This window comes from Rana temporaria, chromosome 6 (genome assembly GCF_905171775.1).
Source record: "Rana temporaria chromosome 6, aRanTem1.1, whole genome shotgun sequence".
NCBI lineage: Eukaryota > Metazoa > Chordata > Amphibia > Anura > Ranidae > Rana > Rana temporaria.
This window is the reverse complement of record NC_053494.1, coordinates 152,050,709-152,068,741: the sequence shown is the minus strand read 5'-3', so window position 1 is coordinate 152,068,741 and position 18,033 is coordinate 152,050,709. Positions and strand designations below refer to the sequence as shown.

Genomic DNA, 18,033 nt, shown 5'->3' with positions numbered 1-18,033 from the left:
TTAAAAGCCTTAAAAACTTTTAATAAACATAAATATTGGCTGGAACTCCCCTTTAAATGTGGTGGCTGCATTAGTTTCCTTTTTTAGGCTATTTTCCTTTATTTTCACCTGGTGATCCTGCCAGTAGCATCTATCCTGTTTTAGGGTGTCTCCACTCTGAATGGAGGAGCAATAAGACACCTATGGAGAGCAGCACTGTCAATGTGGTTCTGCTAGGTTCACTAGCAGATTTAAATGGACTTGACTAATAAATTAAAGCCAAACTCCAGTTAACACTTTTTAAAGCGGAGTTCAACCCAAAATTGGAACGTGACCCCCTGACATTCGGCATGTCATTTTTTTTTGGAGGGGGGGGGGGCGGAAACCCTCTTTTTGGAGGGTTCCAGCTCCCACTTCCTCCCAGGGCTCTGCGGCGCCGGAAGAACGTTCACGTATCCTCCCCTTCCTATCAGCAATCATAGGGGACACGTCACAGGTCCCAGAAGTTTGCCCGGCCAGTCACAGTGCGCAGCGCTCCTCGTGCATCTGCAGTGTGTGCCCGCACGCCCACAGTGACAATGCCAGCGCCGCGAAGAGGGGGGGAAAGGAGAGGGGTGCATCGCTGGACCCTGGGACATGTAAGTGTCCGATTATTAAAAGTCAACAGCTGCAGTATTTGTAGCTGCTGACTTTTTATTTTTTTGGTCCAGTCGGAACTTCGCTTTAAGTAGTTACGGCAATGGTTATTTTTCCTTTGGGGAAAAAGATTGTACATCAATGAATAAAAACTGACCATTGTATGCACACCTGTAAGGCCTTGTACACACGATCGAGTTTCTCGGCAAAAACCAGCCAGAAACTTGCTGGGATTTTTTTTTGCCGAGGAAACCGGTCATGTGTACATTTTTCGTCGAGGAAACTGTCGAGGATCCCTTTGAGCCAAAAAGAGAGCATGTCTTCTTTTTCCTCGACGGTAATGGAGAAACTTGCCTTGTCCAGTTCCTCGACAGCCTAACGAGTAACTCGACGGGGAAAACGATGTGTTTCGCCCGTCGAGTTCCTCGGTCATGTGTACAAGGCTTCAGGGTTGAAACCTTCTAACTGCCACTTTGTCTGGACAACTTGGTCTGTTAAAGAAAGTTGAAAAAAACAAACTTACTGGCCGGATCGCCAGCTGAAAATACAAAGGAAAAACAATAAATAGAAAACTAATGCGGCCACGAGCTGCAATATATTAAATGTTTGTTTTTTGGGGTTCTATGATAGAACAAGCTAAAGCGAGAAGCTGATTCCTATGCACAGCTGCTCCAGTTGTGATAAATTCCCTTTTTTTGCAAAATACATGATGTACGAGGAATGCATCGTCAGCGTCACTTCAAATATAGTTCTAGAGTTCTTTTTCCTTTCCTTTGTCAGATTCATAGGAACACAACTTCCCAGGAAAGTCCTCCTTTCCACTAATATCATCCCCTCCATTTGTGTCACTCCACCCTTTTCATCCCAGCACTCCCCTTCATCAGAATCAGCAGCACTCCCCCCTCCCTGGAAGTTGTCTGTGAGTTCTCTCTCCCTTCTAACTCAGCATTCGCTTCTTAGGCACTCACTGAAACCTTGCCTCCCCTCCTGCTTGGGATACAGGGGAGATCTATGAAGATGGCGCGGGGAGACCTCCCGCTCACCCTGCTGCACCTCTTTCTTCTTCTAGGGGGTGGCACAGCACAACAGCAGGGGCAAATTCCCATCAAAGTCCCCCCACAACCGGGCACTGGAACTGATACCGAAATCACCTTCCCCGATATTGAGAGGACTTCATCTTACCAAGGTAATAACTGGGAAAGTGCAATGCTGTCACTTTAACATAACTCATCTGAAAGTTACTTTTTCCATAGAACAGATTGTATCTCCAGCCTGTGATCACCTAATGATCCTGCATTACTTGCTTACTGCCAGTACAGGCGTGCAAGGAGTTTTTATTTCATCTTTGCCTTTCTACAGGTCCCAGGCTTCCGTGCATGCTGTGCCTTGTAGTTCTATAGCAGCTTTAGTATTTTAGCCATTAACCAATTATTTACCAGTACCCACTAGGCAAGGTTACATTTCTATTCTAATCTCACATTTGAATAATAAATAAAATAAATAACTTTAATATTTTCAGGTTTTGCTTTTATTGCTTTAAATAAAATAATAATAATAATAATAATAATAATAAAAAAAAACGTCATAGCGGAATTTGGCTGCAATAAAACCTTTGTTGAGAGCAATAATGTAACTTTATACCCAGAAATCACAAGCACAGAGCAGTCTGACATTTTATTGATAGGATATATCACCCAATACACCTACCTTCGTAATATGACGGATTGCGGTTCAGACTAGAAAGCTGGTAGTGGGAGGGGCAACAGGAAAATGGGCTTTGCCAGGACAGTGGGAGGGGCCATACGAAACAATGTTCAAATATTTTCCTGTATGATGAAGTAGGTGGAGCTATACATATAACTCATTATTTTATTTTTTTATATATAAATATCGCAATAAAGCACATTACTCACTCAAATAAAAGTGTATATATTATTACACTATATTATATTATTATATTATTGTTTTATATTATAATATATTATATTATAATATATATGTATATTTATATATCAATAAAAAGGTGATTTTTTTGTGGCAATTTTTATAAATATCACAATAAAGCACATTACTCACTCAAATAAAAGTTTATATATTATTATACTATATTATATTATTATATTATTGTTTTATATTATATTATATTATAATATATATGTAGATTTATATATCAATAAAAAAAGTGATTTTTTTTGTGGCAATTTTTATAATTAGATATTGGTATTTTGCAGCAGTCAAATCAAACATTCTGCTATTCCTGATATTTATATTAATTTGACAAAATGTACCATTGTTTCCCATTGTTACCATCAGCAATCCAGTGACTGGTTTATGTATTGACAATGAACTGTATAAACTGTAATCAATAATAATGTAGCATTTAACTGGATGTTCTTATTGTTGCAAAAGGATGCATTGGAAGACATCAGCCTGTTTTTTATTGTGCTTTATTTATTTATTATCTGTTTAATAGGTGTTTTGTCTTATCAGTTGGGTGCATGATGTATGGTACATTCACATTTAAATACCCGGCGGGACGTACGTTTCTGAATTGGCGTATCTAGCTCATTTGCATATTCATCGCGTATCAGAAGCGCCACCTAGCGGCCAGCGTGAATATGCAGCCTAAGATACGACGGTGTAAGACACTTACACCAGTCGGATCTTAGGGAAATCTATGCGTAAATGATTCTCTGAATCAGGCGCATAGATACGACGGCCCGCACTCAGAGATAGGTATCTCCTATCTGAATCTACCCTACAATATATATACATAATATATAATATGATTTGTAATCACCGGAAAATATTAAAATCGAATAAAAAAAAATTCATATAATCTCAGCCGCCAGTGGGCCTCCACTTTCTGAGAAGTCCTATCAGGCTGGGTATACTGAGACTTGCAGTTCCTTAGGATCTGCAGGGCTACATTTCTATTCCCATCAGGTTTATCAGTTAATATTAGTAGGCCTATCAGATTTAATATTACTAAAGACAGTTCATCGATAGATAGCTTACGTCTGCTTTGCTGGGGATTGCTGAAATTTGTATGTTACCCTCTATCCTACCGAAGAAGGCAATGAGTTTTGCACTGTTATATGCAATGCTCCAAATTCCAGTGTCTCGCAATGTCACAGTTTGGGTTTGCTTTCCATATTTTGTGTTTTCTTGGATCAACTTCTTGATTTGGATAAAAATAGAACGTTTTTATTGCGGTTCCAATTGGAAAGATTCCTCCTCTTGTCCAATTGCAGTGACACCCTGTCATACCCTGTCACACAGGGTGTCACTTGAGACAGGAAGTAAGAGACATTCGCCCAGTTGGCACACACACAGCAATAAAGGGGCACTATACCGGAAAATATGTATCGTATATCATTGTGTTTAGTTTCTTAATGTTTTTTCTAGACAAATAGCTTTTACCTTCACTCTTTATTTGATACAAAAGCCATTCATTTTAAGTCCAATATCCAAAAACAATCATTCATAAAAAATGACTATCTTGCAATGACTACAGTACACTGCTAAAACCTGAAATCTGGATGGTTTGTTATGATTAAATGCCCATGTCTGGGGGCGACATTGGGCCAGATTCACATAGAATTGCGGCGGCGTAACGTATCGCATTTACGTTACACCGCCGCAAGTTTTACGGGCAAGTGCTTGATTCACAAAGCACTTGCCTGTAAACTTGCGGCGGTGTAGCGTAAATCCATCCGGCGCAAGCCCGCCTAATTCAAATGGGGCGTGTATCATTTAAATTAGGCGCGTTCCCGCGCCGAACCTACTGCGCATGCTCTGTTTTGAAATTTCCCGCCGTGCTTTGCGCGAAATGACGTCGCACCGACGTAATCTTTTAAATGGCGACGTGCGTTACGTCCTTTCACGGATGACTTACGCAAAAAAAAAAAAAATTATTCGACGCGGGAACGACGGCCATACTTTAACATGGCTAGTCTAAATATAAGCCACGAAATAGCAGCCGTAACTTTACGCCGGGAAAAGCCGACTAGCGACACGACGTAAGAGAATGCGACGACCGCGCGTACCTTCGTGGATTGCCGTAAACAGCTAATTAGCATATCCGACGCGGAAAACGACGCTGGTCACCTGTCATCTCTATGACCGTCGGAGGCCCGGGCGCGACGTTATGACATCACGCCCGGTACCCGGAAGTAAACAAAGCCGCAATCGCGGCTGTCGGCATGTGATCGGTGATTTTTTTTCACCGATTTCATGCTTGTAAGCTTGGAGGAGAGATGTGGGGTCTTATTGACCCCACATTTCTTCTAAAAGAGGACCTGTCACACTGATTCCTATTACAAGGGATGTTTACATTCCTTGTAATAGGAATAAAAGTGATCATTTTTTTTTTTTTTTAAAGGGTAAAAATAGAAAAAATGAAGTAAAAAAAAAAAAAAAAAATGTTTAAAAAAAAAAAAAGCCCATCCCCGTTATCTCGCACGCAGAAGCGAACACGCATGCAAGTTCCGCCCACATATGTAAACGCCATTCAAACCCCACAAGTGAGGTATCATCGCATGTGTTAGAGCATGTGCAACAATTCTAGCACTAGACCTCCTCTGTAACTCGAAAATAGTAACCTGTAACAAATGTTAAAGCGTCGCCTATGGAGATTTTTAAGTACCGAAGTTTGGCGCCATTCCATGAGTGTGCGCAATTTTAAAGCGTGACATGTTAGGTATCAATTTACTCAACGTAACATCCTCTTTCACATTACACAAAAAAACTGGGATAACATTACTGTTTTGTTATTTTTTAATTCATGAAACCGTTTTTTTTCCAAAAAAAGGCATTTGAAAAATTATTGCGCAAATACTGTGCAAGAAATAAAGTTGTAATGACCGCCATTTTATTCCCTAGGGTGTCTGCTAAAAAAAATATATAATGTTTGGGGGTTCTGATAAATTTTCTAGCAAAAAAAATTTGATTTTTACATGAAGGAGAGAAGTGCCAAAATAGGCCCCATTGTCAAGTGGTTAATAGATGAAAAGATGAAAAATTACTGAAGTTCCGCTTTAATGCATTACAGCTTGGCCATGGACCTGCCCAAGCCTGTGATTGGATAGTAATGCAGAAGCATACTGATAATGACTCTTCTTTAGGTCTATGTTAGATTTACAGCATTAGGTAATGCAATAATACCTGATTGGCTTATATTACTGCTATTTCCTCTCCCTGTGTGAGTCTTACTGTACTAAGGGTCACCAGAGGGTAGTATGGAGATTGATTTCAGCACTTTTAAAAATATTTTTCCTAATAATTATATATCGACAGCATCTGTCTTAAGGGGCGGAATGTGTCCATACCTAAACAGGGAGGCTTCCAGGAAAGATGATTCCCTACTCATCTGGAATCTCTCCCTTCTGCTAATTACTGTACCTGGCAGATGGGAGACCTGTCCCTACACTTTTCACACGCGAAATGCATGCCAAGTCTGGGAGCAGGGGTTTAAATAGACTCTGCCCGACCCAAGATGGCCACCAGAGTCACATGGGCTGCCAGCATCAAATCAGATAGTTCCCCAGTGACCCAGAAAACCATTGAAGAACCATATTCCTCTTGACCTCCTCTCCCTCTGCAATGCTGCTACTTTCTGCAGTGGAGAAAGTAGACTTCACCTGCCAACACGCAGCCCTCTTCCCTCATCGACCTCTCACTTCACACGTGAGGCTGCCCTGAGCCCTGGGCTTCTTTTTCTTTTTCCTCTTTCTGCCACACCCCATCATCCATCATCCTTGGACTTGTTGTTGCATCCAATACTTCAGTGATGTGGGGCCTACAGTCCAGGCTCAGTGTAACTGCCTGAAGTGGCCATTATTGTCCGTTGTGGGGAGGCCTCCTCAGGCGGCATACTCCCCTAGCATGACCCTGGTCAATTAACAATATAGCCTCTTTGCAAATTGTAAATCTCAGTAGAGTTTCTATAATTCTACTTATGTAATTCAATGCAGATGTAAATATATATATATATATATATATATATATATATATATATATATATATATATATACAGGGAGTGCAGAATTATTAGGCAAATTAGTATTTTGACCACATCATCCTCTTTATGCATGTTGTCTTACTCCAAGCTGTATAGGCTCGAAAGCCTACTACCAATTAAGCATATTAGGTGATGTGCATCTCTGTAATGAGAAGGTGTGTGGTCTAATGACATCAACACCCTATATCAGGTGTGCATAATTATTAGTCAACTTCCTTTCCTTTGGCAAAATGGGTCAAAAGAAGGACTTGACAGGCTCAGAAAAGTCAAAAATAGTGAGATATCTTGCAGAGGGATGCAGCACTCTTAAAATTGCAAAGCTTCTGAAGCGTGATCATCAAACAATCAAGCGTTTCAATCAAAATAGTCAACAGGGTCGCAAGAAGCGTGTGGAAAAACCAAGGCGCAAAATAACTGCCCATAAACGGAGAAAAGTCAAGCGTGCAGCTGCCAAGATGCCACTTGCCACCAGTTTGGCCATATTTCAGAGCTGCAACATCACTGGAGTGCCCAAAAGCACAAGGTGTGCAATACTCAGAGACATGGCCAAGGTAAGAAAGGCTGAAAGACGACCACCACTGAACAAGACACACAAGCTGAAACGTCAAGACTGTGCCAAGAAATATCTCAAGACTGATTTTTCTAAGGTTTTATGGACTGATGAAATGAGAGTGAGTCTTGATGGGCCAGATGGAAGAGCCCGTGGCTGGATTGGTAAAGGGCAGAGAGCTCCAGTCCGACTCAGACGCCAGCAAGGTGGAGGTGGAGTACTGGTTTGGGCTGGTATCATCAAAGATGAGCTTGTGGGGCCTTTTCGGGTTGAGATGGAGTCAAGCTCAACTCCCAGTCCTACTGCCAGTTTCTGGAAGACACCTTCTTCAAGCAGTGGTACAGGAAGAAGTCTGCATCCTTCAAGAAAAACATGATTTTCATGCAGGACAATGCTCCATCACACGCGTCCAAGTACTCCACAGCGTGGCTGGCAAGAAAGGGTATAAAAGAAGAAAAACTAATGACATGGCCTCCTTGTTCACCTGATCTGAACCCCATTGAGAACCTGTGGTCCATCATCAAATGTGAGATTTACAAGGAGGGAAAACAGTACACCTCTCTGAACAGTGTCTGGGAGGCTGTGGTTGCTGCTGCACGCAATGTTGATGGTGAACAGATCAAAACACTGACAGAATCCATGGATGTCAGGCTTTTGAGTGTCCTTGCAAAGAAAGGTGGCTATATTGGTCACTGATTTGTTTTTGTTTTGTTTTTGAATGTCAGAAATGTATATTTGTGAATGTTGAGATGTTCTATTGGTTTCACTGGTAAAAATAAATAATTGAAATGGGTATATATTTGTTTTTTGTTAAGTTGCCTAATAATTATGCACAGTAATAGTCACCTGCACACACAGATATCCCCCTAAAATAGCTAAAACTAAAAACAAACTAAAAACTACTTCCAAAAATATTCAGCTTTGATATTAATGAGTTTTTTGGGTTCATTGAGAACATGGTTGTTGTTCAATAATAAAATTAATCCAATTAATACAACTTGCCTAATAATTCTGCACTCCCTGTATATATATATATATATATATATATATATATATATATATATATGTATATATATATATACAGAGCTTTTTTTCTCAGAAAATAGGTGCAGGAACTCAACTACGACCCAGTTCAGATTTCACAAACAGTAGAAGGGTCTTAAAGGGGCATTAAATACCAGGATTGCATTACATACAGAGTGCAGAGTTCAGGGGGGTTACACACAGAGTGCAGAGCTGTCACTTGTAAACACAGAAACCAGACTTCTGTGTTTACAAGTGATTGTGGTGAGCAGGCACCAAAGGGTCTGAGCCAGAGGTGGTGGAACTGAGTTCCCCCAAGTTCCCCCTGAAAAAAAGCCCTGTATATATATATATATATATATATATATATATATATATATATATATATATATATGTAACAATATATCTGCCAGTATTGGCAAGGAAATGGGCTAAATGTATTGTAAAGCCATGAAGAAAATGAAGCATCAGTATATCATATGATATTTGTCACTAAAATAAAAGATATTAAACAGGACCAGATTTCACTTGTGCCCCACCCCACCTCCTAAATACACATGACACATGTATACTGCCTTTCCTAATAGTTACATATGTTTTTAGGTACACAATTCCCATTACACCTCATATAAAGAAGTACAGCATTTGATGCTTGCTTTGTTACACAAGAAATGATACTGTGTGTTATGGTCACACAAGCCTATTATTATCTTCCTTAGTTTTTGCAATTTTAAATCAGGATCTATGCTACCATTCCATAAATTCAGGCCTAGTAGGTTAGGGTGACCAGACATCCCTGGTTTCAGGGGACAGTCCCTTGATTGAGGACACTGTCCCCGGACCAATTCTGTCCCTGGTTTTGTCCCCAGATTGGATTTAATAGGGGGCAGGGGAAATTTCAAAGACAGTCAGTGCAGAATTAAAATAAAAAAATTAGAATTACACACCCCGGCTCCGCTATGCCCTTTAGCATAGATGGGTTGTATTTTTCCCATTATCTGTGCCCCTTTCTGATGATCGTGTGCTGGTCGGAGTGGAGGGAATATTTCTTCAGTTTCGGGCGCATGCCCATTCAGCTCTGCTCGCATGTTATTCTGCCTTGGCTCAAATCCTGGCCAGCCGCCTGCCTATCTCCTTGCCTTCCCTGACAGAGTTATCTTCCTCCGCTCCCCATCCAGTAGTAGCCGGGGCCCGGAGAGTAAGACTTGAGAGGCTGTGAGGCGGGCGGCGAGGGGCAGAGAGTCGCTGATTGTTGCCATTACTAGTAAAGAAAAAATATGTCCCCGGATTTCATTTTAAAAATCTGGTCACCTTATAGTAGGTGCCTGTGCAAATACATGTTTAGCACAGAAAAGTCTTCTTTGAACTTTTCTGTGCTAAGCATGTCCAAAACATATTAGGAATATTCCTCACTTCTGGACTGTAAATCATACCTTTATGCCCCATAACCCATAATCCAGATGCACACGCAGAACTGCTGCTTATAGTGCAAATATAGTCTTATAATATAGAGCCATTTAATTCAAACTGCATACAGCTGTTTCAGGCTTTCTGGTTTCCATTGTAGAGCTTGGTACCCAACCAGACAGTACCTATCTTGTAATACTGTAATGTAAATACATTAAAGACCAACTACTAAAATGTCTATTAAGTTTTTATTGTCTGTAACCCACTGGAGAGATTTTACCTCACTTCCTGTTCCTGTAACAGCAGACAATTATAATCTGAGAGGTTCTAACTATACCCTGTTACAGTAAAACATATGTTGTTATAATCTGTGTCCCAATATAAGGGAATAACAGTATAATGCTGGAGGTACATGTGAATTATTAAAGGGTTGCAAAGATTCATTTTTTACTTTCTAAATAGGTTCCTTTTAAGCTAGTGGATTGTTGGTTCACTTACCTTTTCCTTCGATTCCCCTTCTAAATGTTTTTTTTCTTTGTCTGAATTTCCCACTTCCTGTTTCTCGTCAGTAAGCTTGCCCCATCATCTGGCTGGGGGTTAGTCAGCCAGAACAGCTTACTGAGGAGGAACAGGAAGTGAGAAATTCAGACAAAGAAAACAAAGAAAAAAAAAACATTTAGAAGGGAAATTGAAGGAAAAGGTAAGTGAACCAACAGTGCACTAGTTTAAAGGACCCTATTTAGAAAATAAAAAAATAACCTTTACAACCCCTTTAAGGTGAAGGGAGTCTGAAAAAAATATTTGGAGGAACACTGTTGGGGAAAGAATCAGTGGCCCGGATTCAGAAAGAAGATACGACGGTGTATCTCCTGATACGCCGTCGTATCTCTGAGTTCCGCCGGTCGTATCAATGCGACTGATTCAGAGAATCAGTTACGCATAGATATCCCTAAGATCCGCCAGGTGTAAGTGTCTTACACCGTCGGATCTTAGGCTGCAATTCCAGGCTGGCCGCTAGGTGGCGCTACCGTATTTTTACGCGAGGAATATGCAAATGAGGATTTACGCCCATTCAGAAACGAACGCTCGCCCGGCGCTTTTTTTTACGTCGTTTGCGTTCGGCTTTTTCCGGAGTATAGTTACCCCTGCTATATGAGGGGTAGCTAATGTTAAGTATGGCCGTCGTTCCCACGCCGAGTTTTGAAATTTTATGTCGTTTGCGTAAGCCGTTCGCGAATACGGCTGGACGTAATTTACGTTCACGTCGAAACCAATGACGTCCTTGCGACGTCATTTAGAGCAATGCACACAGGGATATTTTACAGACGTCGCATGCGCCGTTCAAATAAAACGTAAAAAACGCGGGGGTCAACACAAATTTAAATAAAACACGCCCCCTAAATCCCCATTTGAATTACACGGCCTTACGCCGCAACACATACGTTACGCCACCGAAACTAAGGGCCCAAAGTTAGAGCGGCGTAACGTATCGGAGATACGTTACGCCGGCCGGACAGATACGCCATTGTGTCTGAATCCGGCCCAGTGAGTCTTCCCAATACACAAACACCCCCACCTATATTTATTTTGATAAATTAAGCCAGAAATGTTCAGAGGTGGCCACGTGAGGAAAACAAAAAATATGGAAAAAGTTATTACAGTTAGTAAAGTGTGGGACTTTAGTCATGCTGCCCTAGGCATTGGCCTACGAGTGTCTAATGGTACATACAGCCATAGCTATTCTCTTTGAAGGCTTATGATTAGTTGCATTAATTGCCATAAGCATATAACATGAATACATTTTTCTTTTTTAGACTGTCCAGTGGATATCTTCTTTGTTTTGGATACATCTGAAAGTGTTGCTCTCCGTGTGAAACCATTCAAGGCTCTCGTGACTCAAGTCAAGGATTTTACCAACAGATTCATAGATAAACTCACAACAAGGTAAAGACTTCAAGTCTGATTTGGTATACATCTCTGTGACTACATATCCTGTACCGCTAAATGTTTTAAGTGAGTTTTTTTATTTACAAGGAAATCAAATAGAATCAGTCATGAAATAAAAGACACACAATATAATAATTCTAGGGTAGCTTCACTAGCCTGGGAGTAGCTGTTTCGACCACTTACTCAGTGTTTGCTCATGACAGGTCCTCTTCAACACAGCCTTTAAAAATCAAGTTTGGCTTTAAAGCAAAGCTAAAAAGAGGCAAGACATTGTCAATGTCATCATCATCCTCATGGCTACTGCTTCAATTTGAAAGATGCTCGGTTTTATCTTCAAAATGTAGGGGCTTTTACTTTTCCTTTACATTAAAGAAATGACCCTCCTTGATTTCACGTATTTTTGTATTACATCCCACCACCAGGGGTCAAGTCCTGGGGAAAAAAGTGTGGGAACTCCCACCCAAGATCCACTCCCCCCACCAAAAAATAAATAAATGATACGCTCATATGCATAATTACTAAACCACATGTTTTTTTTTCGATCCACTGTACCTTAGTAATCCTTTATGTTACTGGCCGCTTCCTGTAAATGGATTCATCGGGTAGTGTGTGGGTATTCCGTCACTTCTTCGATGCCGCAATGTCTCCTGGGAGCTTTTGTCATTGTTCCCAGGAGACATTGCGAAGGTCTGCCGCGAGTTAGAAGTTCTTTCTAAATCCAGCGATAACTCGCGGCAGACCTTCGCAATGTCTCCTGGGAACAATGACAAAAGCTCCCAGGAGATATTGCGCTATCGAGGAAGTGACGGAATACCCGGACACTACCCGATGAATCCATATACAGGAAGTGGCCAGTAACATAAAGGATTACTAAGGTTCGCCTGCCCCTGACAGTGACTCGATCTGGGCATCGCTGCTTAGTGAAGGATTGGCTCGGGCGGCTCGGCTGCTCTAGTCCTGCAAAGGGAACTGAGTTCCTGCTGTGAAAAAAGTGCAGGAACTCCATTCCCACGCGTTCCCGCAGGACTTGAGCCCTGCCCACCACCATACAGGTTTCCAACAGGAACACTGCAGAGAGATAAGCAGGCCATGCATGGTGCAAATTTCTTTTGAAATTAGCTTGATCCCCCATCAACACAAACAGTGTTGACAGGGGAATCCCTCTTTCCGAGTCATTGTATTATACTATACCAGCCGCTATTGATACTCGCATGTAAGACCTGGCGGGCTGGTTGTACCCAAGTCGATCAATTAATCAGCTCAGTAGATTCAGTCTGCCCATACATGGTTCAAACCTTGGTCGGTTCCTGCTGAACTGGATGAGATTCAAACCAGCTATGGCTAGCTTTAGACACGGACCTTGGCCTTCCTCCTCTCTTAGCAATAAATGGAATGTTCAGTCTTTTAAATATTTTTTTTAGCTGTACATGAAAAAAGATCAGCTTGATGTATATAATGTTATCAATGTACATGAGCATTTTGAAAGTGTTGTTTTTGTGTACAGTGTGTAATTGTATATCTTCCAGGGAAAAGCCATTTTTTGCATGTTAGGTATGCAGACTATGCTTCCTTCTTTACAGTGCTACACTATAAGGTTGATTTACTGCGCTGGTTCTAGGTGTATAAGTGGAGGAGCCAAGTCCCCAATCCTCAAACTCAAGTTATGATACAGCAGACACGCCATATAAAGAATTGCTTAGTCAGAAGAGGATTATTAAATATACTAAAGATTAAAATAGGTGTGTGGGTTTTGAAAAATAAACATACTGTACATACTCACCTAGGTGGATGCAGGGCCGCTGATAAGGCAATACAGCCAGCCCTCATGTACTGGGCCTGGGCACCATTAGTTCAAAATGGGGTCTCAGGCAGGAGGGCTGGCTGTACTGTCTTATTGCAGCCACTGATCCTCTTCTGAGTGAGTGAGTGAGTGAGTGAGTGAGTGAGTAACTTGTATAGCGCAACAAATGCGAACTTAATCGCCTCAAGGCACTTTGCATCCAGTGTTATCCTGGTCCTTCAAAAGAGATGGGTCTTTAGTTTTTTCCTAAAAGCCCGATGCTTTTCTTCCAAGCGGATGGTAGTGGGTCCAGAGCCGTGGTCCTTGGACTGCAAATCTACGTTCTCCCTTAGATTTGTAGTGGTATTTAGGGATTTGGAGAAGGTTTTGGTTGGTTGACCGGAGCACGCGCTTGGTGACGTAGGGTTTTATTTTCTCCCTTAAGTATTGAGGAGCGTTACGCTGTGTACATTTGTGCGTGAGGCAGAGTGTCTTGAATGTCACCCGATCCTGTACGGGCAGCCAGTGGAGGGACCTCAAGACCGGGGAGATTGATTCCCACGGCTTTTTACCTTTTACCAGTCTGGCTGCCGTGTTCTGGACGACTTGTAGACGTGAAATCTGGTATTTCGGGAGTTCTAAGTAGAGGGAGTTTGCGTAGTCGAGTCGTGAATTTATGATAGTTCCAACCACTACTGCTGTGTCCTCTTCCGGGATGAAGGGGATGAGTCTACGTAGCATGCGGAGCAGATGATGAGGATGCCTCCCCTTGCAGCGCTGCCAGCTTCTCTTCCTCTTTCTCCCTCTGGTTACACTGCAGGGGGAGTGGTCCTAGCACATGCGCCCCTTCCATCTGCTCTCTGGGCCCCCTGTTCACCCCTCCCCCCCCCCAGCACTTTCAGCTACTCTTCTATCATCTCCCACGGGTAGCTACTGCATGGAACAAAGAGAGATTATAGAGAGCGGAGGAAGGGGCCAGTAAGAATATAATTTACTGGCCCCTTCCTTTCCTGAAAGAACAGAGCGATCGGTTTCAGTCACTCCTGTGTCCATTCATCACTGAAGCATAGTAAGCTGTGTTTACTATTCTTCAGTTTGTGAATGAGCAGGAAGCTTCAGAGCGTTTCCTATTCATTAATCTGTGCTGCTGAGGCTGCTAAGAAAGGGACTAATAAATCTATGTCCTCAGTTACTTTTGGCCAGGAAGAGTGGGGCCCTGTCAGGTAGGCTGTATAGGGCCCTGTGATTTCTAACAGCAGCCTTGGGTGGATGCAGCATTGATCCAATGCTGTATCCATCCCCTTCCACCTCTACCCTAAGAACAGAGCAATCAAAGACTGCTGATGGCTCAGTTCTCAGTCTTCAGTGAGCAGAAATCTGGTGACTGCTCACTGGAGTGCTGGGCTGTGGAGGGGGTAGGAGTGCCTGACTCAGGCTCTTAGCGGTGTGCTGAGAAGCTGAGCCAGCTGTTGGTCAGGCAACTGGGTGGATCCCAAGTCAGGATCTCTCCAGAGTCTGGATTGGCTACTAAGCTAAATACGGGTCACAAGAATGCAAAATGAAGTGCATTCCTGTTATCTTCAGGAGAAGTAGGGCCAAACAGAGAGAGCTTCTAGCAGAAGATGTGTCTGTGTGTTAGGTGAAGGTTACAGAACACATTTCAACAGTGTGAACAAAATGGAGTCTCGTGTGCTTAAATGAACAACACAGTGAATGCTCATGTCATTTCTCTCCTTTTTTATTTTATCACCGGATGTCATCTCACAATTTGAATTCTATGATTCTCAGTTTAAAGGCTGCCAACGATTGATCACTGACCAGTGACCACCAATAGGGATTTGCAATGACCACCAATCAATGGGTGAGTCTAAATTGACCGCAAATGTGAGGGTGACTCTACATGGAAAATAAATTTAAGGGCAATTCCACACTGGCCACCAATGAAGGGGAGATTGTACATTGATCAAAAATGTAAGGGCAATTCTTCACAGACCACCAATGTAAGGGTGATTCTACACTGACCATAAATGTAAGGTGGATCCTACACTCACCACTAATGTAATAGATGACTCTACACAGACCACCAATTTTACAAAAACATTCACACTGATCATCAATGTAATGGGACCTTTAACTTGACCACCAATATAGCAATGGTATTTACACTGTCCATCAATATAATGGGGGATTCCGGACATATCTTGTGGTCAAGCGGCAGTTTTTTTCCAGCAGCCCTGCACCGACTGCCTCCTTCTTGCTCATTATACCGAACATGGCATTTATGTTCGCGGTCTTCTGCTGTATGCTGGCTCTGCTCCTCACTGCCACCCACATCTTCTTTGCCATTTGGCATATAATTGAATTTGATGAATTGAAAACAGACTACAAGAATCCTATAGACCAGTGTAACACCCTCAATCCGCTTGTGCTCCCAGAGTATCTCATCCATGTGCTTTTCTGTGTCAAGTGCCGCGGAATGGCTCACTCTCAGTTTAAACGTACCGCTGCTGGCGTACCATATCTGGAGGTATATGAGCAGACCAGTGATAAGCGGACCCAGCCTGTATGATCCACCACTAAAATGAATGCAGATATTCTGGCATATTGTCAGAAGAAAGGATAGCATATTACCTGCTCTCGTTTTTCTTCAACCTTTATTTATGTCTTGGTAAGCTGGACACTGAAGATGCTGACTCCAGCTATTTGCATGCAAATTATAAACATTATAGGCAATTGAGCTGACAACAATGACTACAATGGCCAACGAGTCCCTGGAAGACCTTGCGTGGGGAAAAACGCCACTTTCCGGGTACTAACAGATCTCGTTTTGTGAAGATGGGAAGGTTTTTTTTTATTATTTTATGAAGAAATTTATGTATATCTATCATTCTTTGAATAAAAGTCTCTTCCGGCAAATTTACTTGCTGCTTTTTCTTATGTACCGTCCTATACCTATATATCCTTTTTTTTTTGCATCATCTTGCAGCTTTGTTAGAGCAACAAGGCTAGACATGGGTCGGAGGAAAGGTTTTCATCTGACTGCCACACAATTCACAACCCTGTAATTTTGGAATAAACTCCTCGGTGTTAAAAAAAATATATATAATGGGGGATTTTTTACATAGACCCCAAATGTAACCGGAAGATTTACCCTGATCACCAATGTAACAGGGACAGTTACCCTGGCCACGAGCGCAATGAAGGGATTCAACACTTAATACCAGTATAACAAAGTAATTATTAACAATGACCACCAAGAAATGGGAAGATTTACATTGAGCACCAACATAACTGGAGGGTTTACACTAAACCTCCCATTTCTGCTTACCACTGTACCCCAACCTCCCTTTCCTTCTGCTAACCTCTTCATCCCAATCCCCTCTCCCCCTCTTCTCACTTTTGCACCCACCTCACCTCTGCACATCTGCACCTCCTTGTCTCTGCTTACCTCTACACCCCCTCTGCTCACCTTTGCACCCAACCCCTCTGCTTATCTGTGCACCCTCCTTCTGTCTCCTTTTCACCCTAAACCTACCTTACATTTGCCCCCCCCCACACCTTGCTCACCTTTGCACTTCAAACCTACCCTCTCTGCTCACCTCTGTTCTAGAGCTGCCACACCGATTAGGTGTGGTACTTGATGCAGACCACCAGTAACTGATAGCATAGCAGCATAACAAACCTTATTTTTCTTGGTTGGGATTTTTTAGGCCCATAACTTTTTTTTGTCGTAACAAATATAAACAATGTTTACTACATCCTTGTTGAAATCATCATGCCTATATTTTCATGACTATTTTGAGCCACTACAATTGCCAATATGTTATACCCTGTTTCCCCAAAAATAAGACCTACCCTGAAAATAAGACCTAGTGCTATTTTCCAAGAAGGCTGCAATATAAGCCCTACCCCGAAAATAAGCCCTAGTTAAAAATGCTTGTAAAATCCTATAATCCACTATATTACAGTAGTTTATAATGTACAATGTGTGTGTTTCTGTAATATAATTGTGGGGAAGAGAGCTGCGGCGGGTAACGGAAGTGCAGAGCGGCGCTATAACAAATGTATTTGGCACACATTGTACATTATATACTACTGTAATAGAGGGGATTATAGGATTTTACAAGCATTTTAACTCAGTTCACACTGGGGATTCCTGGCAGGCAGGGAGGGAGAGGGGGAGAGAAGACAGCACATTACATGGTAAGACCTACCCTGAAAATAAGCCCTACTGTGTCTTTTGTTGGCATAATTAATATAAGACCTGGGCTTATTTTCGGGGAAACACGGTAGCATGGTGATCTTCCTGTGAATGTCATCAACTAGTCAACAATATTATTTATATTTTTTACTACAAAAAAAGGTCTGACATTGTTGTAGTCTGTGCCTGAAAAACCCCAACCAAGAAAATTATGGGTTTGTTCGTATATGCATTGATGAGGCACTGCAATCAACCAGACTAAACTATTTATTTTATGGTCTTCTATTACTTGTTTCTCTGCTGGGTTCTGACAGATGACATGATCTAATACAAATCTAAGTGAGTAGTGAAAGACTTCCCCTGCTGGCCCTGCTAACAAGTTACAGCAGTGAATGTTGAGCTGCTGTGTTATGTGTAGGTTTGCACTGACCAAGGTCTTATGGGTGCTCTAGGCATGTTTGATTACATTGTGTTAGTGTTTTAGAACT

General features: G+C 41.9%; 1 protein-coding gene and 1 pseudogene across 1 annotated transcript in view; both read left to right on the top strand.

Moving 5' to 3' along the window:
• Window positions 1–1,522: 1,522 nt before the first annotated feature.
• COL6A1 (collagen type VI alpha 1 chain) overlaps window positions 1,523–18,033 on the top strand; it is a 69,752-nt gene continuing 53,241 nt past the window's right edge. The window contains exons 1-2 of the mRNA XM_040357614.1: window positions 1,523–1,801; window positions 11,432–11,561. Of these exons, the coding sequence (XP_040213548.1) occupies window positions 1,627–1,801; window positions 11,432–11,561 (305 nt within the window). The 5' untranslated portion in view covers window positions 1,523–1,626. The remainder of the gene's footprint in view (window positions 1,802–11,431; window positions 11,562–18,033) is intronic.
• On the top strand, window positions 15,518–16,604 carry LOC120943935 (annotated as a pseudogene).